The sequence below is a fragment of the Glycine max genome, chromosome 8 (genome assembly GCF_000004515.6).
Source record: "Glycine max cultivar Williams 82 chromosome 8, Glycine_max_v4.0, whole genome shotgun sequence".
Taxonomy (NCBI): domain Eukaryota; kingdom Viridiplantae; phylum Streptophyta; class Magnoliopsida; order Fabales; family Fabaceae; genus Glycine; species Glycine max.
The window spans coordinates 46,673,255-46,698,691 of record NC_038244.2 but is presented as its reverse complement, the minus strand read 5'-3'; the positions used below and the strand labels follow the sequence as shown (position 1 = coordinate 46,698,691).

The 25,437-nt window shown below is 33.7% G+C and overlaps 1 protein-coding gene across 1 annotated transcript; it reads left to right on the top strand.

The window, feature by feature from the left end:
• LOC100801607 (callose synthase 3) lies at window positions 1–23,644 on the top strand. Its single transcript, XM_003530857.5, has 43 exons — window positions 1–214; window positions 286–502; window positions 583–683; window positions 949–1,073; window positions 1,158–1,251; window positions 1,418–1,528; window positions 1,610–1,726; window positions 1,883–1,975; window positions 2,239–2,330; window positions 2,482–2,608; window positions 3,745–3,882; window positions 4,019–4,095; window positions 4,176–4,269; window positions 7,345–7,467; window positions 7,571–7,688; window positions 9,026–9,363; window positions 9,489–9,541; window positions 9,645–9,705; window positions 10,336–10,417; window positions 10,498–10,547; window positions 10,622–10,708; window positions 11,464–11,598; window positions 11,694–11,788; window positions 11,919–12,003; window positions 12,095–12,255; window positions 12,464–12,587; window positions 12,691–12,797; window positions 12,888–13,026; window positions 13,110–13,261; window positions 13,999–14,108; window positions 14,211–14,339; window positions 15,024–15,092; window positions 15,242–15,428; window positions 17,775–17,925; window positions 19,416–19,535; window positions 19,612–19,730; window positions 19,805–19,888; window positions 20,538–20,650; window positions 20,726–20,955; window positions 21,185–21,985; window positions 22,092–22,142; window positions 22,644–22,829; window positions 23,223–23,644. Exons 2-43 carry the CDS (start codon window positions 304–306, stop codon window positions 23,469–23,471), a joined length of 5,877 nt encoding a protein of 1,958 aa, XP_003530905.1. The 5' UTR covers window positions 1–214; window positions 286–303; the 3' UTR covers window positions 23,472–23,644.
• The last annotated feature ends 1,793 nt before the right edge of the window (window positions 23,645–25,437 follow it).

Here is a 25,437-nt window from a genome sequence, read left to right as displayed (position 1 = left end):
AAGAAAACGTCTTTGTATTGTGTGCTGCAAATGTCCGCAACCTCTCACTCTCTCCTTTTCTTTGCACCTTTTCCTTAGCTTCGAAGTAGCTTAATAAGCTTCTCTGTCTCTGTGCTAGGGTTTCAAATTCCATTCCTGCATCTCTCTCTCTCTATATATGCTCCAACATTAGTAATCACAATCCGAATCTCCATTCTCCTTTCTCTGTCTGTCGGTAAGAGTACTTTTTCATGCTTCTCTTCTCTTTCTTTATTATTCATCCTACTCATCATTTTCTTTGCACAGTTCTATAGAGTGGTCGGAATGTCGTCGTCCAGAGGAGGCGCGGGGCCGTCCTCGGAGGCGCCGCCGCCGAGGCGGATCATGCGGACGCAGACTGCGGGGAACTTGGGAGAGTCGGTGATTGACAGTGAGGTGGTGCCTTCCTCTCTGGTCGAGATTGCGCCCATTCTTCGTGTCGCTAACGAAGTTGAAAAGACTCATCCAAGGGTTGCTTATCTCTGTATGTTTCATTTCTCTCTTCACTTTCGTACCAAATTTGTTGCTATTTTTAGTTTATGTTTGCTGATCTTTGCATTGCAGGCCGTTTTTATGCCTTTGAGAAAGCTCATAGGTTGGATCCCAACTCAAGTGGTCGTGGTGTTCGCCAATTCAAAACTGCACTTCTTCAACGCCTTGAAAGAGTAACTAACCACCGTTCTCTCTCGCACTTCATATACATAGCTTCTGCCTTCCTTCCCTGCTTTACTGTTAACTCTTTTCAGCAAACCGACTTTATATTTCTAATGCATGTCTTACTTTACACTATACTTGTCTTCTCATTCACAAAATTTAATTTATTTTATGAATAAGAACTTGGTCCTGTGTTTTAATTTAAGTTATTTTATGCTAAGTCTCTCTCTCTCTCTCTCTCTCTCTCATTTTGTCAATTTGTTCAATAATTGTTAGGAAAACGATCCAACTTTGAAAGGAAGGGTAAAGAAAAGTGATGCTCGCGAGATGCAGAGTTTTTATCAGCATTACTACAAAAAATATATCCAAGCTTTACAAAATGCTGCTGATAAAGCTGACCGGTAGACTCTCCCGATAATTTTCTATTTGATATGTTCGTTATCTGGTTATTGGGTGACTAATAGTTTGCCGTTGTCTCCTTTCAGTGCACAGCTTACCAAGGCATATAACACAGCTAATGTTCTTTTTGAGGTTTTGAAGGCTGTTAACATGACACAATCTATGGAAGTTGATCGCGAGGTTATTTTCTGTGGCTCCTAAGATGTTATCTTCCTATTGGGGGCTTCCCTTCTATGTGAACCTTCATTGTTTATGCATATTCAAATAATTTGCTAGGGTTTTACAGGATGTTACTGACATTACTACTATACATGATTAATTTTCCATTGCATTGTCTTCGTTTCAGATTTTGGAGACCCAAGATAAAGTTGCTGAGAAAACAGAGATCTTAGTCCCTTATAATATTCTTCCTCTTGATCCTGATAGTGCTAACCAGGCTATAATGAGATTTCCTGAGGCATGATATTTAGTTCCATACATAGTGTAATTCTGACCATCTTACTTTTAATGAAAATACTTATTCATTACTGTTTTACAGATCCAAGCTGCTGTATATGCTCTTCGTAACACTAGGGGTCTTCCTTGGCCGAAGGACTTCAAGAAAAAAAAGGATGAAGACATCCTGGATTGGCTTGGGTCGATGTTTGGATTTCAGGTAAAACACAATAAGAAACTGTGAGGTTATTTATCAATTTTAATATCGTATTTTTATTTCTAAATCAAAAAAAATTAACATCTTCATTACTAAGTAATTGAATTGAGCTTGTTTGCCTCCTCTTGTTTTTAATATACAGTTTTATACATAATGCAGAAACACAATGTTGCAAATCAGAGAGAGCATTTGATCTTACTGCTTGCTAATGTTCACATAAGACAATTTCCAAAGCCGGATCAGCAACCAAAGGTCAGCCTTTAATTAACTGATGCATATTTTCCATTTTAGTGTCTGTAGAAAGCCCTGTTTATTTTTATTTATATAAAAATAAAAGTCAAACAGAATAAAAAAACATGTACCAATAAAGTTTGGACGAGCGTGCTCTGACAGAAGTTGACATTTTTGTAATTGTTAAACATATCAAGCAACAATGAAATCAGAAAAATAAAAAACACCACCTAATCAGTACAATAATTTGTATTGATTGTGACTAGTATGATTTGTTTGATTAGTTGGATGAGCGTGCTCTGACAGAAGTGATGAAGAAACTGTTTAAGAATTACAAAAAGTGGTGCAAGTATCTGGGTCGGAAAAGTAGCCTTTGGTGAGTGTTTCTGTTTTAATGTTGAAAGATAGATACTATAGTTACTGTTTTGCTGACTTGCAGCTCTTAGCTTTGTTCTACTCGTCTACAATAAAATAAATTTGTATTTTTCAGTTCTCCTTGTAATGTGCCTTGTGGATGCATATTGCAGGTTACCTACCATTCAGCAAGAAGTACAGCAGCGCAAACTACTATATATGGGTCTGTATCTTCTAATATGGGGTGAAGCTGCCAACTTAAGATTCATGCCAGAATGCCTTTGTTATATATATCACCATGTATGCTTTGTAACTTGAACCAATTTATGTTTATTTGCTTTTCCAAGAATGCTTAGAGTCATATTTGTTGTTTCCCATTGTCGGATTTTTAGGGATGTTTTGATGCATTTTCAGCATTTGCAATGAAAAGCTAATTTTGGATATAAAATGACCTATGAATTCCTTACCAAACTTATTGATTCCTGCTTATATGTGTGCTAGTGGATGAACTTGTTTCTCTACAGTTTTCACCTTGGAACAAAAATAACACTTATTCTGCTGACTTGTGCAATCTGTTGTTTCTCCTTATTCCTCTATCCTTTGATGTGCTTGCTCCCCTTTATTCCAAACCTTTTAACATGAAAAAATTGAATAACCCATATTTTGTACTTTTATGCATCGTAACTTTTTTGACCAGTTGAAGTTTGACTCGTTCGATAACCCTTAGTTGCATAGGCACACTGTCACACAGGGTTATTAATTGTGTTCTATAATGTAGTGGAGACTCGGTCCTGTTTTGATGCCATGGAAGTTTCAGCTGTGAATTGTGGCCACTATCTTGGAAAGTATCAGCCATCTTGGCCGCTATTCTTCATGGAGGAAATATTCCACTTAACTTATTCCTTGCACCCTGTTTAATGCGTGATTGAACCCCTTTTTTAATCAGTATTTTGCTATTTCCCCTTGTTCAGAAATACATGAGGTTTTATGCGTGATTGAACCCCTACCTATCAGTATTCTGTATCTTGCATGAGTTGCTGATATTATAAAATTAATGCATGTAAACTTTCAGTCTTGAAAGATATAATGTGCTGTTTATATCTTTTTCAGTCTTGGAAAGATATAATATGCTGTATATCTTTAATTGTTGTTGTATTGTATTTTTATTATACGTAATATCTGTCAATGACTGTTTGCATTGAAGCATGATGTTCTTATATATTACTTTTGTCATGCTGTGATTTTGTTATCTTGTTTCCTGGCATTGCATAATGACTGTTTTGGTAGCAATGCCCGTGTGTATTCTCCCTATGGTTTTGGTATTTTCTTACATTGTCACCTTTGCCATGATGGTTTTAAATGAATCTTTGATGGTAACTTGTTACTTTTGTTGAATATTGACATGCATTTGGTTCTTTTCATTATGAGTCCTGTAGATGGCTTTTGAATTGTATGGTATGCTTGCGGGTAATGTCAGTCCGATGACGGGAGAGAATGTGAAGCCAGCATATGGAGGTGAAGATGAGGCTTTTTTAAGGAAAGTTGTCACTCCTATCTATAACGTGATTGCTAAGGTGTTTCTCCCATTGATTACAGTCTACCCTTCCTTCTTTTTTTTTTGTTTGTGGCCATAACATCCATATAAAATTCTTTGCTTTCATTTTTCACATTGATGATATGAAAATAAATTGATATTTCCTTGCTCAAAAGGAAGCTGCACGTAGCAAAAAGGGAAGGTCAAAACATTCACAATGGAGAAACTATGACGATTTAAATGAATATTTCTGGTATAGTTAATGATTAAAATTTACTCTTCTATTCATTCTCATACCTATCAATGAGTTGATTTTTAACAACATAATTGTAGGTCCGCTGATTGTTTTCGATTAGGTTGGCCAATGCGTGCTGATGCTGATTTCTTTTGCCTGCCAGCTGAAAAGCTGGTTTTTGATAAATCAAATGTAAGTATTGATTACTAATTTTCCTGTTCATTTAAAATTTGAGAATAGCTGCAAGGCTTCTGGTTTTATTGCTCACTTTGAATTTTATATGGTTCTAGATCTTTTTTAGACTGTTATTACTATTTTTTGGATAACATAAGAATTCATTAAGAAAGAAGAGAAGTGGAACAGGCAAATATGGTGATTGTTGTGATACCCCTATTTCAAAAGACTGAAAATGAAACTAAACCCTAATACCTAATAATCAAATAGGGTGTATTTAGTAGTGCTCCTTAAGTCCCTCTTTATTTTAAAAATTTAAGCTTATCTATGTTTTCAATTTTTTGATAAGTTTTTGAAAGAAAAGTAAAAAAATAAAAAATAATGAATTGCTGAATTGTGTGATATTTATCAGAGACTATCGATGCATTACAAGATTCAGAATCATCCATGACTCATCACATACAAATTTATGGATAGCCAAATCACATCAAATCATAAGATTCTGATAACTACGCTCCCCAGCGTGCTTGGATAATGATTTTCTATGTGAATGTAGTAGAAAGTTGCCTTGCCTCTATTTGATTATCTATTAGCTAGGCAGTCAAGTGCCCTGCTATCACAGCGAATCATGGGATGCAGTTCTGGAATTTGAATGGGTTTTAGACAAAAGTGTGTTGTGACTGCCGCCACTGGAAAAGTGGCTGCAATTTGTGGTTAAATATCACAGAGTTTGTGTGTCAAAATTGGGTGGAGCACAGCTGCTTTTCTGAGGAGTGGTGGAATTTTCTTACTTTCCTGGCCAGGCAGAAAAAGTTAAGGAGAAAGATTAGGTGGCGGCTAATAGGAGAAAGACTAGGTTTCTTACTTGCATTTGCTTTTTGGATCAGAGTGGGTATTGGACATGCACCTTTAATTGGCCACTCTCCAACACAAACAATATTAATCAAATATAAAATTCTATTTTTGCTGTGGAGGGTTTCCCCCCATTTTTTATAATTAATCATATATCATATATTATTCTATTATAAAAATATAAAGTACTCTATATTTAAAAATGTTAATACATAGTATTATGTATTATATGATAGGGACAAATATATAACATATAATATAATATGATAACATATAAATCTATATAATCAGAATGCATATAAATAAAAGATGTAATAACTAAATGAAATTGATATAATAATAAGAAATATGAAATATATATAATGCATTGGGTGTATTTCCACACAATCCCAAAGACCATTTTCTGCAACATGATAACAGGTCTGCTGCTGGAGTTTTAGAGCTAGAAGATGGAAGTGCTGGTAGGTAGTGCTAACATGGACCATTTGGAAGCATTGAAACGGGGTAGTCTTTGATAATCAATCTTTCGAGGGAAGCAAAGTGATGGATGATGCATTATTTCTACTATGGTCTTGGCTTAAGGTTATGGAGAAGGGTTTCACAATGCACTTTAGCTACTGGTCCTCCCACCTGAAAGCAGTTTTCTAAAACTAGGGAGTGGCCATGTTTGTAACAGTTTCAACTAGATTTGCAGGGCATGTATATTTCCTATATGGGTTCAGTCAGATTCTTAGTGTTTTGAATCTGCTGTATACCTATCCCCTATATGTACTTTAGTACCTCTGGTACTCATCTATAATATAATCTACTTGTGCTGAGCAAAAAAAAAAAATGAAATATATATAATAATGAGTAGAATAAATATAAAATATTATTAATTCTAATATATATATATATATATATATATATATATATATATATATATATATATATTGTTATTTGCTATATGTGTTTGTTTGTGTGTATATATATTCAGAATAGCAGTCATCCTGCTTCAGCGTTTTTGGGGGTGGTGTATATATATGCGTATATGTGTGTGTGTGTGTGTATTCAGAATAGCAGCATCCTGCTACAGCATTTTTGGGGGTGGTCGCTCAGTGCTGCTATCCACCATTGACTACTATGTATTAGCTTGAGTCTTGAGATTGTACTTCCCTCATTTGTTTACTAATTCTTATAAAGTGGGTTATGGACCTACCTCAACCCTGCAAAACCTGCTTGTAAGGTGTGGGCTGCCCCCACTTATATACAGTATTTTTGCCTCATCACTGGATGATTTGGAATCTCCCAAATGCCCCCCTCATGCTGAGGACTGAACATCTTGGGCATGAAGTTTGCAGAACTGAACAACTGTGGGTGGTTCGATTGTGGCTAGATAGTGGGTGGCATGATAGGCCCAACAACAATCCCTGGGATAAGCTCTTATATCATGTTAAAATAGGAGAAAACAGAGGTATAATGGATTGAAAACCGTGTGTTTAAGACCACCACAGATGCTGTATTATAAAGATGCCATTACAATAAATACCATGATCAACACTATTTATTGTATTATACTTGTTCTTTTGTTTCTATGTAGAAGAGTTTTCCATATCTAAGAATAATTTTATTTAATTGAGGTGCCTTTCTTGTTATTGCTGTTTTGGCAATTGGTGGACATTATGATTTATGAGGCTGCAGGTATTTTGATGAAGTCAAGTTTTTTAGACAATGCCCAAATTATTGCATTTAGTGTGGCAATGATTTTTAGAGAATCTACCATTTTGGTCTTCAAATAATTCGTATTTGGTTCCACAAGTTATGTTTTAATAAATGAAATTCATAAATATGAAATGTGTATGTTGGGGTCAATTGTGATCTTACAAAACATGAGAACTCAATCGATCACATTAGATCATGAGTTGTGGAAATATGTACTTTTCATTGACCATATTGTAGCTTTAAACTTTCCTGATTATACAAGGCTCTTTCACTCTATCCTCACTTGTAAGATTGGTTTTCTTTTGATGCTTATATAATTTGGGTATCAGAACAGAAAATTCATAAACAAAATAACAAATTTCCTTGTATACTGTTCTTTGGATAGTTAATGATAATTTACGCCATGATATGTTTGGTTAGACAAGTCTTTTATTCCCAATCAAGAAACGAAATTATGATATGCATTTGCTCTATGTTTGGAATGTTTATAGTTATATTTTATATATACCACTGCATCTTAAGCCTTGCTGAAATGTACAGGATGACAAGCCACCTAGCAGAGACAGATGGGTTGGGAAAGTGAATTTTGTTGAGATTAGATCATTTTGGCATATGTTTAGAAGTTTCGATCGAATGTGGAGTTTTTTCATTCTGTGTTTACAGGTATTAAATATTTTCTGCATTTTGTTGCTCCCCTTCTTTGTCAGCATTTTTTCCCCTTTCGATGCTCACTTTCTACCTCTGAAAATGGTTAATTTTTCATTAGGCTATGATTGTTGTTGCTTGGAATGGATCTGGGGATCCCAGTGCAATCTTTAATGGTGATGTGTTCAAGAAGGTGTTGAGTGTGTTTATAACTGCAGCAATATTGAAGTTTGGGCAAGGTAAGCAATAGCCTAATTTATTTGCATCTATATTCAATTTCCAATTATGGTATTGCAGCTTACCTTGTTACTCTGATATTATGCCTTATCCTTTCTGCATTTAGTCAGTTGTTTCTGTATGAATTTGTTACCTAATTTGCCATTTTGACCTCCTACATTTTGCATTTTTCGTTTACATTTGTGAAAGCTGTAGCTGCCTTAGTTAGATTAAATTAGTGAAAATTTATAGTTTCTGTTAATTACATAGTGCCTTGGTGACCTGTTGGTCATGGGTTCGAATCTGGAAACAGCCTCTTTGCATATGCAAGGGTAAGGCTGCGTACAATATCCCTCCCCCATACCTTCGCATAGGGAAGAGCCTCTGGGCAATGGGGTACGCTAGTTTTTTTAATTACATAGTGCATTAGTAGTCCCTTTTGAAAAGTTTCAAGATAGGTGGAACGTGGAACTGTTATACAGGAGAGCAGACAGTGGCAATCTGAGAAAAAAAGCAAGTAGAACTGGCAAATAATAGGTAGAAGCATTGGATCAAAGTATTTTGGTCCTCATGCATGTGGAGTTTGAGTTTCTTTATGGTAGGAGGGATGTTCTTATAGGAGTGCAGTGCTAAAGGTTTCTTATAAGAATGCACTTGCATATCTCATATCATATCTGGCTTTCCAAGTAAATTTAGATAATTCAGCTTGAAAAACATTATGGGCTTGTTTGATTTAAAGTTGGGTAGAATTGATTTTTGATGGAATGAATCTTGAACAGTTTTAACACTTGAACATATTGAGTTGTTGACTTGTTTGACTGAATTAATCTTAATTATAGATTCTATATCAGAACATGTGCAGTGCTGCAGTTTGAGGAATTGATTTTATGTGTTTAGCCAAACAGGCAGTGACTTTGAAATGGTCCATCATTCTCTCTATTCATTATATGTTGTCTTATTAGAGATTTGGATCTCTGTCACTCAATAGTATCCTGTTCCCGTGTAACTTCTCAAGTGTGATTGGAATGTTCATTTACTTTGTCATAGTTTCAATGCTTTGTTAAATTAACGACTTTTTTAAGTACTGTGGCAAATTGAAGGTACAGCATTCGACACCGAAGTTCATTGTGGGAAGCTATGAGCATGCATTGTTTACTTGGCTGAGCAATTTATATAATATGTGCTGTTAAGATTTGGTTTGATTTTAAAATGAAAATGAGTTTTAAGAAGTCAATATCTATTTCTTTATTTTTTTTTATTTTTTTCCTGCCAGAAATGTATATTATAGAAATAGGAATACTTTGTCATTTCATAAAGCGGTGTGCTACTGATGTTAATCTTTTCTCTCCCACTTGGACAGCTGTTCTAGATGTGATCTTGAGTTGGAAAGCACAATGGAGTATGTCACTGTATGTTAAGTTAAGATACATTCTCAAAGTTGTTTCAGCTGCAGCATGGGTGATTGTTCTGTCAGTTACTTATGCGTATACTTGGGATAATCCTCCTGGGTTTGCTCAAACCATTAAAAGTTGGTTTGGAAGTGGTGGTTCAAGTGCTCCTTCATTGTTTATTTTGGCTGTTGTTGTTTACCTGTCACCAAATATGCTTGCTGCAATATTCTTTCTGATCCCTTTTATTCGTCGTCATCTCGAAAGGTCGAACTATAGGATTGTGATGCTAATGATGTGGTGGTCACAGGTAGGCAGTAATGAAACCCTTTTTTTACTATATTTTTTTTGTTTGGTATATCTTAAGAACAATTGTGTCATTTGAGATACTTAGATTCTAATAACTTGGTGTTTCTGATGTCTTACAATTGCCAGCCTCGTTTATATGTTGGTAGGGGAATGCATGAGAGCGCATTTTCCCTTTTCAAGTAAGAATATTAGTTGAATAGTTTCTATTTCATTTGATGTGAATGGTATAATATATAATATTCCTTGCATCTGATATTAATGTGTCATTGTTTATAATGTCAGATACACAATGTTTTGGGTCTTACTCATAATTACGAAGTTGGCTTTCAGTTACTATATAGAGGTGATGCATTTTCACTTTTTATCACTTGGTATAATCTATCATTTCTTTCAGATTGTAAGAATTATTTACTGTTGTGTGTTGTTGTATCAGACCACATGAAATACTCTTATTTATATAATGAAGGAGATTTACAAAATACGGAAACAAAGTAATGAGTAATAATGGAAATAATCCCATACTAAACTGCTGTAATTAAAACATCTAATCATATCATATCTTTGACACAGATGACTCTGATAGTCATTTGCCTTTTCATATTAAGTTCCACAATTTCACACAATGATGGTTATAAATAAATTTAACTTTTTTTGGGTCCTTAATTTAAATCCCTTAGTCTCATTGATACATAAGTTATTGAATTGTAATTTTGTATTTTTATGAACGAACTTTAATTGGTTTTTTAGCTGTCTTCTGTAATAATCAATGAATTTTACTAGTTCTTACTCTGTGTTACATCAATGAAACATCACGGGGCAATACCTAAAAATTGTTTCTTTAGAATAATCGTTTTTTTTTTTTTGTTTAGGAGGATTTGTTATCCTTCAGCTTCAGATCTTCCCCTTTTATCTTGATGGATTTCTACTTTTGCCAATTTTTTTTAGTTGTTTTAACCTTACATTCTTTCTGTAGATAAAACCTCTGGTGGGACCTACAAAAGCTATAATGAGTGTAAAAATCACAACTTTCCAGTGGCATGAATTCTTTCCTCATGGTAATAAGCTTGAATGTTCGTACTTTCATATTAGTTCATATTTTCTGAGAAAATTTTGTAAGTGGTTGTGCGTTTGGCAGCTAGGAATAATATTGGCGTTGTAATTGCACTTTGGGCTCCAATTATTCTGGTATGGGTTCGTAATCTCGTTTACATCCTATTTTAAACATCAGTAGTATAATGGTATAACTTTTTTCTTTCCAGGTATACTTTATGGATACCCAAATTTGGTATGCCATATTCTCAACATTATTTGGTGGTATTTATGGTGCCTTTCGTCGGCTTGGGGAGGTTAGTAGATTGTCCACACTCCTATTGTTGCTTATAACTGTGATTTCTTTTGGATTGTTCATTTTTATTCTTAATTCATTGTTTTTACTTATTTTTATATAATTTGGTCAGAAATCTAAACATATTCAAGGTATTATTGAAATTACTATCAAAGCAATCTAGTATTTTGATGATTGTTATTATCTCTACCAAAAAAAAAAAAAAATCTCTACCATCTCTCTATATTGGGTCATTTGTTACATGCCTTGGTTATCACCTCACTTTAACTTGATACAGTGCTGAAGTCTATTTAGATTTATGGTTAGATGAAAAAGGAAATTATGGTATAGGTTGTGTTTGTGTGAGAGTTAGAAGATTTTGTGTGGGTGGGAGTTACCTCCTTGTATAGAAATCATATGATCAGAATTCTAATCCTACAATGAAAAAAATCTAGACTGATATTTTTGGAATATACTGCACTATACTGTCCTGATTTGTTGATAATTTCATAAAGAATTACTAATTATAGACCCATTATGTATATCTGGAAATGACTGGATTGTCAACTTGCTAATGACTTGCAACTAACTTTTGGTTGCTGTCAATTGACTATAAATCCCTAATTACAGATTGGACTTTTCTGTTTTGAATTAACTTACAGAACTATAATTCTTGAGTTATTCTTGGCTTTTATGCATAGAACACTGATTCTTGAATATAATATCTATTTCTTTTAAATAATAATTTTTGTGCATCACTGCTTATCCTGGTATCAGATACGGACACTGGGAATGCTGAGGTCTCGTTTTCAATCATTGCCTGGTGCCTTCAATGCCAGTTTGATTCCGGAAGAAACAAATGAGCCAAAGAAAAAAGGATTAAAAGCCACTTTATCCCGCAGATTTCCTGAGGTTTATTGTTTTACTTTATAACCACTTACTTGAGCTTATAGTATAAAATTAGAGCATCTATAACTGGATTACATTACTTTGACTGATTGATGCAGATCTCATCAAACAAAGGGAAGGAGGCTGCAAGGTTTGCACAATTGTGGAACCAAATAATTACTAGTTTCAGGGATGAAGATCTTATTAATGATAGGTAATGCGAGGGATAATTTCATGTTATTGGTTCTTGATCTGCTCTCTCTCTCTCTTGATCGGTCACTGACCAATCAATGCAGCACTGTATTTTTTCTTCAGTAGTGTGTTGAGGTGGTTATATTATTCAGGGAAATGAACCTTTTGCTGGTACCTTATTGGGCTGATACTCAGTTGGACCTTATACAATGGCCCCCCTTTCTACTTGCTAGCAAGGTTTGTTTATTTGCACTTTGATATGAGACTTTGCTGCTATCATTTCCATCTAATCATTCACTAGTTGTGTTTGTGGCCACATGCTCTTTAGATTCCAATTGCACTGGATATGGCCAAAGATAGCAATGGAAAGGACCGAGAGCTGAAGAAAAGAATTGCGGCTGACAACTACATGTCTTGTGCTGTCCGTGAGTGCTATGCTTCATTTAAGAGCATTATTAAGCACTTGGTTCAAGGGGAACGAGAGATACCGTAAGTAGTTGTACTTTATGAATGATAGTTCAGTTTAATATTCCCACCTAGCTCCAAATATTGGATTGTAGGCCGATTGGAAAAATCCTGTAGGAAATAGTCAGCTTTATCGCTTTTGATGATTTATCTTTTCAAATTCAAACCGACTTCTTAAAGTTTCTGTTTCTATCTAACTTTTTTATAACTTTGTTGCTGTTGTTCATTTCAGGGTTATAGAGTACATGTTTGATGAAGTGGATAAAAATATAGAAACAGATAAACTGATTAGTGAATTCAGAATGAGTGCACTTCCTAGCCTCTATGCACAGTTTGTCGAGCTAACCCAATATTTAGTAATATTTCAGAACTCTTTTATGCAATTTTGTACATTTAGTTTCTCTTTTAGCTGTTTAGTATGGTTGTCAAAATCTTACCCAGTTATTTAACTTATTGCAGTTGAATAATGATCCGAAAGATAGGGACAACGTTGTTATTCTATTCCAGGACATGCTGGAGGTCGTGACAAGAGATATAATGATGGAGGATCAGGATCAAATATTCAGGTAATGCATGAGTAGATTATCGTCTCTACATCTGTAAATAGCAATGTCTTCCCTCCCCTGATTATGATTGTATCAACATTGTTTCTATAGTTTGGTAGATTCAAGCCATGGTGGTACCGGACATGAGGGGATGCTTCACCTTGAGCCTGAGCCACATCACCAACTGTTTGCATCTGAAGGAGCTATCAAGTTTCCAATTGAACCACTTACAGCAGCTTGGACAGAGAAGGTTTGTTACTAATTGAATTATTCTGCTAAAAGTTTAAATTGTGAAGTGCTTTTTTGATGACTTCTTTACCCTTTTTGGGGTAGATTAAACGACTTCACTTGCTGCTTACGACAAAAGAATCTGCCATGGATGTACCATCTAACTTGGAAGCTAGAAGGCGTATTTCTTTCTTCTCAAATTCTTTGTTTATGGACATGCCTATGGCGCCAAAAGTTCGCAACATGCTTTCATTCTCGTAAGCTATCTTTTAATCCCAAATCCCTTGCCATGCTTTATTGTTGTAATTTTTGAATCAGTTAAGTTAATTATTGCTGAAATCTCCCCTCTTAGCATGTGATTTTCATTATCTTAATCAGTTCCTTTCCCTGCATTATTGTCTGGAGATTCAAAGTTCTTGGATTTTGTTAACTTTTAACAATATGTGCAATTAACTCTTCAGTTTGGTATGTGAAGCATGAAAATTTAATTATATAAAGCACTTATGTTTTGGTTGGTAAAGTTTATGGATTACTGTAATGTTGTGAAATGAAAAGCTTGATAGAATTGAACGACCTGTTCTGGTTTCTCAAAGATGTTCTCAAGGATAATATTTTTTGGGAGGATTCACAAGGAAGAAACAAAGCTATTATCTATCGAAGTGTGTCTGGTTAAAATTTGCAGAATTTTGTTTTCTTGTATTTTTGCTTGAAATTATGCCCCAAATAAGAATATTCTTAGAATGCGGGTTTGGGTCTAACTCCCATTTATATATTCTACCAAAAGCTTGCTAATAGGGGAGGGTTACCCCCACTGACATATTCCATCTTGTCACTATCTCTAGCTGATGTGGGACTTGTGTTTTTTCCAATAAATATTAATATATTGTGTATATATAGTAAGCATTATTTAAAATTATCAAATCCCTCTGTTTTAGTGTATTTACATCTTTATTGTTAATTGTTGATTTTTGGATATTGTGGATTTTGGTTATAGGGTTTTGACACCATATTATACAGAAGAAGTTTTATTCTCCTTGCATGATTTGGATTCACAGAATGAGGATGGGGTTTCAATACTGTTCTACTTGCAAAAGATTTATCCAGGTTTACCAATACTCTCAAATGTCTTTTGTTGCATAAATATGCAACATTCACGTGAGTATATCTAATGTATTACTTGTTACCTTTTTGATTATCAATGTACAGATGAGTGGAACAATTTTCTTGAACGAGTGAAATCTACTGAGGAGGATATTAAAGGGAGTGAATTTGATGAGTTAGTAGAAGAACGTCGTCTTTGGGCATCATATAGAGGGCAAACATTGACCAGAACTGGTTATTTCTCTTTCACTCCACCCCCCCCCCCCCCCCAAATAAAATAAAATAAAAATATGCACATATGATTTCAAGTACTAAAAAATTTCGTAATCATGAATAAATAGTTCTTTCTCCATGAATAATTAAATAGGATTATAGTTGCACAAACTAGGGCAAAATAATGAGACAAGGATAATGGTATACTAACCTCTTACCTCATTGTTCTTCAAGTGCTCTCTGAGTCTTCTTGAATGCTTTTGCAAGAATGCTCCTTAAGTACCTTTGAATTATAAGATAAGATCTTCCTTTCCTTTCTCAAACTTGAGAGAAAGTGAACAGGGGACCTACCCTTTCATGTAGGGACAGAATGGTTCCATGTTTCTTCATCAAGAGACATGTTCATTCAAACCCCCTTTCATGAAGAGTTGCAAATTGCATTGGTTCCATTCAATTATATGCTACACCATTCAGGTACACTCACCATGTGACGTCTAATATTTGTTTATCACATTATGGATATTCCAAGAGTCATCAAGATTCCATTCAACAAATGTATTTAATAAATCAATTAAAGGCCAACACTTGGAAATAAAAATTTCTCACATATTTACTATTTGCTTTATATGCAGTTATGTTTTAGCCTCTGTTTAGAATGTAACATGTCATTGTGATTGACTGATATATTGTGTATTATTAATGCAGTAAGAGGTATGATGTATTATAGAAAAGCTTTGGAACTCCAGGCTTTTCTTGATATGGCCAAAGATGAAGGTAAATGATCCTTCTCTCTTGGGAATGATCAAGTGAATTTTTTTTATTTACATGTACTTTGGTTGTCACTCAGTTCATCAATAATTTAATCTTACACCTTTAAGTTTTTTGTTTTCGGTTTGTATGACTGAAATGTTACAAATGGGCAGATTTGATGGAAGGTTATAAAGCCATGGAAAACTCAGATGACAATTCAAGGGGGGAAAGGTCATTGTGGACACAGTGTCAAGCAGTAGCTGATATGAAATTCACATATGTGGTATCATGCCAACAATATGGCATTGATAAGCGATCTGGTTCTCTTCGTGCACAGGACATATTAAGGCTTATGACAAGGTAAGCATTGGAGCTTCAGTAATTTTAATAATAGGTTGTGTTTAACCCAACTTATTTTGAGTTTATTTTTTTCTTAAAAGTAGAAGCTCAATACACAAGTCTGAAGTATAAGAGAACAAAAAACTCTCCTTTATTAAAGTTAGTTTTGGGACCTTTTCCTTTTTCTATTCCAAATTCCCAGTACCTGTCACCCAAGAACATACCACCCAAGAGCTTTTAATTTATTAGTAACTTATAAGCTAAAGATTCATAAATTGCCAATCAATTTTAACTTTAAATTTGAAGTTCTTATTTTTAATTTTAAATATCATATAAAGTAGCTTTTAATATTTTTAAACAAGTTAGGCCAAAGGTTGCCTTAATGCTTGCCTTTTTTTTAAATTGAAAAATACATGTGCTAGAACCAGTGCAATGCATGGGCTAAAACACTACTCATATGTCATTATTAATCATGCAACATTGTTATTACAATTTTTTTTTTGAATGGTATTGTTATTACAATTTAATATACACAACTTCAATTTTTGCTCTTGCTCAGCATGACTTCCGGATTCTAAACCATTTTATATATTATATTTGTATTCATATATAAATGTAGAAGTTTATGACTTACTTTTAGCAAAAATGATTTAATATCTCATTGTAATGTTCTAAGACAAGTATATATGAAGCCAAACATGAAATGGATTGTAAATTTGTTCAAATTGTTCCAAAAATGACAAGGCATTGATTATTTGTCCAGTTTTTTTTCCACAAATAAAGTCTATTGTAAAATTTGCACAAATGCTTAATTTTAAATGTCATCCATTTAAACATGTGAACAAAATCTTAGAGAAAAGCCTGGATATCATGTGTGTACCCTCTTGGATCACAATCTGGTTCAATTAGTAACAGTGGTTCAGTTGTCTCATTTAAAATTTGAGCAACAATTCATCCCAAACCTCTTCCTTAAAATAATATGCAATACATCGATCAAAGAACTAAGTTAAAAGAATCTTTCAAGGAAAATATATTGTGAAAAAAGAGGCTGAAAGTACTAATGACTATGGTAGAATATTTATACAACTTAAAAGTCTAAATGAACTGTGTAATTATATAAACTTGGTAATAATTTATAAAACTGTATAACTGGATGAGGGGTAATTTGAATAACAAAGAAGCTATTTGTGTACTTCCAATTCTATTATTCTCAAGACTAGAATGTTTTTGGTACCTATTATAATGTCAAAATGGGTAATGCAACCCAACCATTTTTTGGTGGGTTTGGTTGGACCTGTTTTGAGATTGGGCTAAAAATCTGAACCAGACCCAGCACAACCCTGGTGAGTTGCCGGTGCCATTTTTTCTAATTGTAAATCTGTATTTCCTTTTTTTATTCCATTTATTTTGTAAGGTTCATTAGAAGTTTCTCTTTTTTTGTTTTCATTTTGTTTTGTTTTTCTGGACAAAATTAGATGTTCACAATGGATTGCGTTGGGCTAGCATGCCAAATCCAAACTTTAATGAATATTTTTTATTTTGTCTGTGGTCTCTTCAATTTATAATACATGTCTCTTCTTTTATTTCTAAATAGTTTTAATTTTTAATAATATTCTGAATTGTTAAAGGGGAAATACTATAAGTTATTTTAAAACATAAATACATTCTATATTTTTATGTATTAAAATCATTGAAAGAATTTTTCAGTACTATTTAATGGAATTTTCACCCAGAAGTGATTAAACATAATAGTATTCTCTTAAGAAAATTATAGGTACAAAGATGTCACTAAAGGTAGTAATAATATTAAAATAATTAATTCTATATATTAAATTGAAATATTTTTCAAATACTTTTCTTCTTCTCTTAAAAAATAATAATGCATTGTTTTTATTCTTAATTTTTTGTTCAGTTGTTTAAATTTAAATATATTTTTTATTTTATACCTTTTATTTTACATAGATTAGTTATATAATATATATAGATTATAAAATTTATTAAATATTTTGAATTTACATTTATTTATTTTATTTGTATGTAAGGACAACCAAACATGCTGGACTGCTACTCGCCTAGTCCCTTAAAGGAATTAGTCTGGTAAATAATAAAAATAAAAATACACCAAGGCGGATTGTTTGATGGGTTTGTGAGCAAAGGCAAGGGTCGGATGGTTGAAATGGGGAAAGGTAACGGTAGGATGTTTGGATTGATCAGAAATTATTTCAAATAATTTATTTAATGAAAATATCCTTTCAATGAGGTGGGACAACAATTAATATAGAGTTGACATCTGTAAGAGAATCATTCTCCTTTATATATTGCATAGCTAGTTTTTGAATAATTGGGTTGTATATTTACATTTGGCAGATATCCGTCTCTCCGAGTTGCCTATATTGATGAGGTAGAAGAACCTGTCCAAGACAGTAAGAAAAAGATCAACAAGGTTTACTACTCTTGCTTGGTGAAGGCTATGCCAAAATCCAATAGTCCTTCAGAGCCTGAGCAGAATCTGGACCAGGTATTTGGATTTTGATAAATAAGTTACTTCTTTTTTCCTACTAGTATTGTTTTTGCTTTGATAGGAGAAATTTTATTAGCAGACAGTCAGGAAATTTCAACTAGATGGACAACAGAAATTCCTTCAGAATGAGGAAATTTACATACAAAAAGGAACTGTGAAAACTAGGAATGTAGCAAGTTTGCTATGCTCAGGTGCTCTGTATTGTCAAAGATTGAAGCTCCATTCAAGTAGCCTTTGGTGTTCTGCTTGAAGATCGAATCTTTGATCTTTGAGCAAAATACCAAAGAGAATTGATAATCATTTGATCCCGTAATAAGTCTTGGTTGCAGAAAAAAAAGATGTGCTGAATGCCTATAGTTGTAAACTCCAATTATATGAATATATCAACATTTGTCCAGCTGACCTGTGACAATCTGACATTCTCACTCAACTTCTTAAACCAATCAACTCAAGTTGGAACTTGTTACATAGACTAAATCTTGGCCAGCCTGTAGTTTTGAAATTAGTTTCAACTCTAGTGAGAGGCAGAAAACAATTTCCTTGTTTTTCCCTTGTTCAAACAAGTAGAAATATGCTTGCGTGGCCTCATTATGACCCCATAATTTCATTGGGCAACCCTACTCAACTCTACTCAGTTTCAGCACTAGTTACATCTTCTTAGTGTTCCTGATACCTAGTTCCCTGTTACAAAGTGACCATAGATTGTTTTAGATGTTAGTTAAATTGGAGATCTATCTTAATCTGCCTTCAACTTGCATTTAACCATGATTTTTGTAGCCAAATCTTTTCTTGGGACTTTCTGCAAATACTTTGTTATGCAAATTAGAGCTTCCCTAGGAGTGTATGTCCTAGAAGCCATACAATTAAAATGTAATGCCTATCTACATAGATGTGAAAATAGTTCAATTATCATGTTATTTTCTTACTGAACCTCTCTGAAATTGAATCACTAAATGCCACTTCATCACCCAAAACAAAATCCGTATATGGTTCCATTGGTGTTTCAGAGTCTAGTTCTAGTATCGTCAAGTAAATTTTAGATAAACTTGTTTTGTTAAAGATTCCATTCTTGGAATCAATGTTCTTAATATATAATAATAGAGGGGTAGGTACTAAAATATATGAAATATACTATACACAGCATCTTCGTGCATGTTATGGTGAACTGAGAGGCAGAGGGCGAGAGACTTCTAAAACATGCATCTTAAAATTGGGTTTTGGGCCTAATTTAACCTTACAAAACCAGCTTGTCCCTAGCTTTTGGGGTTAGGTCCAAACCCACATTTTCGGAAACACAACCAATAAAATTGAAGTCACTCTTACATAAATAGACATTTTTTATTTATTTAATTCAAGATAAGAAAAAATTATCAAACTATTTTTCTTTCTATATAACTAAATGGAACTCTTAACCTTAACTGTTACAGTCTTACCTAAACTATCATTTATTTTCTTAATAATATACTATATTTGATTGTTTCAATCAGATCATATATAAAATAAAGCTTCCTGGACCAGCAATTTTGGGTGAGGGTAAGCCAGAAAATCAGAATCATGCCATAATTTTCACACGTGGAGAGGGATTGCAAACAATAGATATGAACCAGGTATGACGGTCATATACGAAGAGCTCATCACTATAAGGTCTCTTAATGCCATGTGATTAAATTGCATCTTTTATAGGATAACTACATGGAAGAAGCTTTGAAAATGAGAAATTTGTTGCAAGAATTTCTTAAGAAGCATGATGGTGTTCGGTTCCCTAGTATTCTTGGACTTAGGGAGCATATATTTACTGGAAGGTAAATTCATATTGCTCTATTTGCAACCATACATGATTTCTGTGTTTCTGAATATTGTCTTGGTTTGGCTTCAGTGTTTCTTCCCTTGCATGGTTCATGTCAAATCAGGAGACAAGTTTCGTGACAATTGGTCAGAGATTGTTGGCTAATCCTTTGAAGTAAGTTATTCTACTGGTTCTTTTTCTGGGTGCAGCATAATATGGACAGAATTTTGGAATAAATGTGCTTCTAGTTTTTAATATGAGAGAATTGCTAAGCTGCACAGAGAGAAAGAGAGAGAGTTCTTAAAAGTAAATAGAATTGATTGAAATTGGTAAATAAACAGAAAAAGGGAATATTAAAAGAGAGACTTGTTTGTTCTTCGTGAATAGTAGCAAAGTATCAAATCACCTTTTTTTTTTAGTCTAAAGCATTGCTCTTGATTGACTTTCGGTCTACTGATTAATATTTAATACATACTAATATTTCTGCAGGAAGTTAAGTTATTATTCTATTGGGCACCCTGAGTACTTGAAAATAAGGCTTAAACATCTTTCTAGTCCTTGCTATTTAGCTCCTTTTTGCTTTTTTTTTTGGTTTGAGTCCTTACAAAATATGTTTTGTTTTGTTTTTCGTCTTTAAAGCAGTTTATATAACATTTTTTTTCACTGTTCAAAGCGCCATCTAAACAACTTTAAGGACGAAAAACAAAATAAACATAATTTGTAAGGTCGGAAATTGGATCGCTAAATTGAAAAGACTAAATATATTTAAACCTAAAATTAAATAGAAATGTTTAATCTGTTTCCTTTTTTTGTATTTATGTAGGGTTCGTTTCCATTATGGTCATCCTGATGTCTTTGATAGGCTTTTTCACCTGACGAGAGGGGGTGTGAGTAAAGCCTCCAAGGTTATCAATCTAAGTGAAGATATTTTTGCTGGTACTGTGTCTTCCAATTCCTCATTATTTACTTATATTTGATTGCATCCTCATTGGAGTTTTCTGTTATTTCTAGGCTTCAACTCTACACTCCGTGAAGGAAATGTTACTCACCATGAGTACATACAAGTAGGGAAGGGAAGAGATGTGGGTCTCAATCAGATTTCTATGTTTGAAGCAAAAATAGCTAATGGGAATGGAGAGCAAACACTAAGTCGAGACGTATACCGACTTGGACACCGTTTTGACTTCTTCAGAATGTTGTCCTGTTATTTCACCACAGTTGGATTTTATTTCAGCACTCTTGTATGTTATCTCCAGAGTTAACTTTTACTTGCGTATTATGTAGGTTATTTTTATTTTAGGAATCAGAAAGGGGATGAAATATTCCAGTTTGGGGAGGGGGGGGGGGGATGAAGTCCTCTGATTTTAAAGATGGGTAGGGGGTACAGTGTGAGCTTGAGACTGGTCATATTTTTGAAGTTTTTATATCTTAGGTTTCTGAACTTGTTCCCCTCACTTCAAATTTGTGCAGATAACTGTTCTCACTGTATATGTATTCCTCTATGGTCGCCTCTATCTTGTTCTCAGTGGGCTCGAAGAAGGTCTGAGCACTCAAAAAGCCATTCGAGACAATAAGCCTCTTCAAGTGGCTCTTGCTTCTCAGTCATTTGTTCAAATTGGGGTTTTGATGGCCTTGCCCATGTTGATGGAAATCGGTTTGGAGAGGGGTTTCCGAACTGCACTTAGTGAGTTCATATTAATGCAACTGCAGCTTGCCCCAGTATTCTTCACATTTTCACTTGGGACAAAAACTCATTATTTTGGAAGAACATTACTTCATGGAGGTGCGAAATATAGACCCACTGGTCGAGGATTTGTGGTTTTCCATGCTAAATTTGCTGACAACTATAGACTTTACTCTCGTAGCCACTTTGTCAAGGGTATTGAGCTCATGATATTACTTGTTGTATATGAAATTTTTGGTCATTCTTACAGAAGTACTGTTGCATATATCTTGATTACCGCATCAATGTGGTTTATGGTGGGTACCTGGCTGTTTGCTCCCTTCTTGTTCAATCCTTCTGGGTTTGAATGGCAAAAAATTGTTGATGATTGGACCGATTGGAATAAATGGATTAGTAATCGAGGGGGTATAGGTGTACTGCCTGAAAAAAGTTGGGAATCTTGGTGGGAAGAGGAACAAGAGCATCTCCAATATTCTGGAATGCGGGGAATTATAGTGGAGATACTGTTATCATTGAGATTTTTTATCTACCAGTATGGTCTGGTATATCACTTAAATATTACGAAGAAAGGCACAAAAAGTTTTCTGGTAATTCTTAATATACATTGTCCTCTTTTCCTATATTATTATCTCACTACTTTATAATTTCGTAAGTTGAATGGAATGATGGATACCCTTTCCTTTGCTATAACAGGTCTATGGCATTTCATGGTTGGTGATATTCGTAATATTGTTTGTGATGAAGGTTAGTAACAAGCAGCTAGTGTATCTTGTATGGGCATGTTATAATTGTGTATATATGCTTCCACAGTGTGCACATTCTATTGTCTCACTAGTCCTAGAATGTGAGGATTGCTCCTCACTTATATACTCTAACTTGGCTTTATCTTTAACTGATATGAGACTTGAGTTTTTTTCAATACACCCTCTCATGTCCAATACTTCTTGGACTTGGTGCGTGAATAACATGGTGGGTGACCCTTTGAATTAATCTTGGATATGCTCTGGTAACATCTTAGAATCTTAGAATGTGAGTTTAGGCCTAACTCAACCTCAAAAGTTAGTTTAAGGGGTGAGGGTTTTTCCCAATAACTAAGCCTTTCATCATTGATGTATAGTGTGGGTGGGAGTATTCTTATATTGAATTATCACAAAGATGGCTTGTTCATTTTCTTGCCTAAAAAAATGTATGCACTTTTCCTATGATCTGACACAATTCAGTTTTCTGTTTTCCTTGTTGTCTCAGACGGTATCTGTTGGGAGGCGTAAATTCAGTGCAAATTTTCAACTTGTCTTCCGACTAATCAAGGGAATGATATTCCTCACTTTTGTCTCGATTCTTGTCATTTTGATTGCTCTTCCGCATATGACAGTGCAGGACATTGTTGTTTGCATTCTTGCTTTCATGCCAACTGGTTGGGGAATGCTGCAGGTGAGTTCTCTTTTCACTTCTTTCCCTACTAAATGAATATTCCTTTGGAGGGGAGTGCTATATTCCCATATATATCTTATTAATTTGTTAAAAATTTGGAACTACCAAGCCATGACATCCCGGATCACATTATCTATCTGCAAAATTTCTGAATGTGGGCCTGAGACTGAAGTTTTTGACATGAACTCATTGACTTTTGATTTTGAAAGCGATAGATGAGGAATTGGGGAAATATTTGTTTGTGTATAATTTGTTTTAGCATAGTGTAGTTCTATGATCTATCTTGTCTTGTTTGCGTTTGTGCTTTTTTTGTTTGTATCATGGGGCATATTTATAGAACTATTGTTGCCTACAACTTGTTTGTGGTTTTGATTCTGTTATTTTATTTTGCAGATTGCTCAAGCATTAAAACCTGTAGTACGCCGGGCTGGGTTTTGGGGATCAGTGAAAACTCTTGCTCGAGGTTATGAGATTGTCATGGGTTTGCTATTGTTCACTCCTGTTGCTTTTCTGGCTTGGTTTCCATTTGTTTCAGAATTTCAAACCCGTATGCTGTTCAACCAAGCATTCAGCAGAGGTTTGCAAATTTCTCGTATTCTTGGTGGCCAAAGGAAGGAACGCTCTTCTCGCAACAAAGAATAGGTTGTTAACTCTGAAGGGTTAATTATTAGGAGTCCAAAATTCTTGGTTGCCGTAAGAGCTGTATTAATTGTAAGTAGTTGTAACTATGAATCTGACAGATTCTACTCTTTGCTTTCATTGTAACATTTGAGTAATCATTATCATTATCAAACATGAAAGTTATTAAGTCTTCACATGTAAGCCCTAAGCTATGCATCTTCAGAGTGATATAGATTCGCTTGTGTTGCACCTACAAAACAACTATAATAGGATCGATCGAACTTGTGTGCAGGATCGTTTTAATTTTTCTTTTTTGTACTGTGTTAACGTGGACAATAGAGTGTCGCACTCCAAGCCAAACTATAGATTAGGTTAATTGATACCACGATTTTACTTTTTTTTAAAGATCAATACGCTGGATAATTTATTGATGAATAGAGTTTAGAGAAACTACATTCAAGATGATTTGGTATGAAAATCATTATATAAAGGTACGAATATTTATTCTCATTTGTTGGGAAGTTGTTTGAAAATATTTTAAGGCATCTTTTATTTTCAGGAAAGTTACATTTATTTTCATGTCTACACAACTTTTATTCTCGTGAGAAAGTTACATTGCTAGTAATTATTTTTTAATTTCACTATAACTTTTATTTCACGCACACACACACGAATGTTAAAAGTGAAGCAACAGTATTTTTATATGTCAAGGAATAGCATTCTTTGCTACAGTATTCTTGAGGATGTAATATCTGAAAATGCAAGATTAATTTAATTTTTTACTAGTCTCAGGTATTTCTTTATTACCGGAGGTAGTGTTTAGTATAGGGTGCAAGTTTGGTAGTTTTTTTTAATGATATATTGAATTTTTAATCCGATTAAGAAGAGACCGGGGGAGGGGCGGGGGGGGGGGGGGGGGTGGCGGTGGCGGTGGTATTCATCAAGATAAAATATATATAATGCAGAAAAGGTTTTATCAAGAAAATAACGACATATGGCATTTGAGTTTGATAGTTTATTATTTTTTAAAAAATATTAACCTTTTGTATATCTCCAATAATTTTGGGATTTAACTAAGAAATTTATGAAATTTAAACAACTGAAAGAGAATTGCAACTGTGGTTTGATTAATTTATAATTTAAACCGATTCAATTGACCCGTATCATTAATCGGTTAATCTAGTTTCAATTAGATTTTGAATTAATCAATTTTAATTTTTATTATTTCAATCATGAAATTGAGTTCTCTAAATCAAATTAAAGGTCAGTTATAATATTTGCAAAAAAATATCTATAAATGAAAAGAGAATGGTTAATATAAGTGGTTGAATCTTGGATAATTTTTAATATGAAATAAATTATGTTGAGAGTAAAATATTCATATTATGTGTGTTCATAGTCCCATCAACCAGAATTTGTCATTATTTTTTATAGGAAAAACTTGGTACCAATACCATTGTAATTTTTTTTTAGAAAAAACGGAGAATGTACACAAAATAAAGATTAAGTACAGAAATTTAAAATCTTAACTTGAATTCCTTGGATGAATAAATTCGTTAGCGTGACAATTCACCAAAAAAGTCAACTTTTTACTATTGACTGGAATTTATAAAAAAATACAAAACTTTGAAGGCATTTTTTTTATTTAATAAATTTCACTTAAAATATTATAATTTTAGAATATTAATAGAATTTAAAATAAATACGTAGAAGAATATGTTGCCAGTGTTATATCATGCAACATAAAAAGAATGCGTTAGAAAATGTATTATATCGGTGTTATATCTTACTGGATCAAAACATATAAAATGTAATAAAACAAGAAGAGTTGAAACAACTTGCATCATTTTTAGCAGAAAAAGTTAAATTTCTTGAATATATATAGCCATGCTCAGTTTCAAGATTTATGCATATAACCCTTGCTTTTAACACTTAAGTATACATGTATAAAAAAATTAGTGTCACCTACTTTTAAAAAGTAAAAAAA

Excerpts from the sequence above, each read along its gene's own strand:
- LOC100801607 (XM_003530857.5), top strand. The coding sequence starts at position 304 with ATGTCGTCGTCCAGAGGAGGCGCGGGGCCGTCCTCGGAGGCGCCGCCG. Across the intron at positions 1,252-1,417 it reads CTATGGAAGTTGATCGCGAG|ATTTTGGAGACCCAAGATAA; the intron begins GTTATTTTCTGT and ends TCTTCGTTTCAG. Across the intron at positions 10,709-11,463 it reads CCTTTCGTCGGCTTGGGGAG|ATACGGACACTGGGAATGCT; the intron begins GTTAGTAGATTG and ends TCCTGGTATCAG.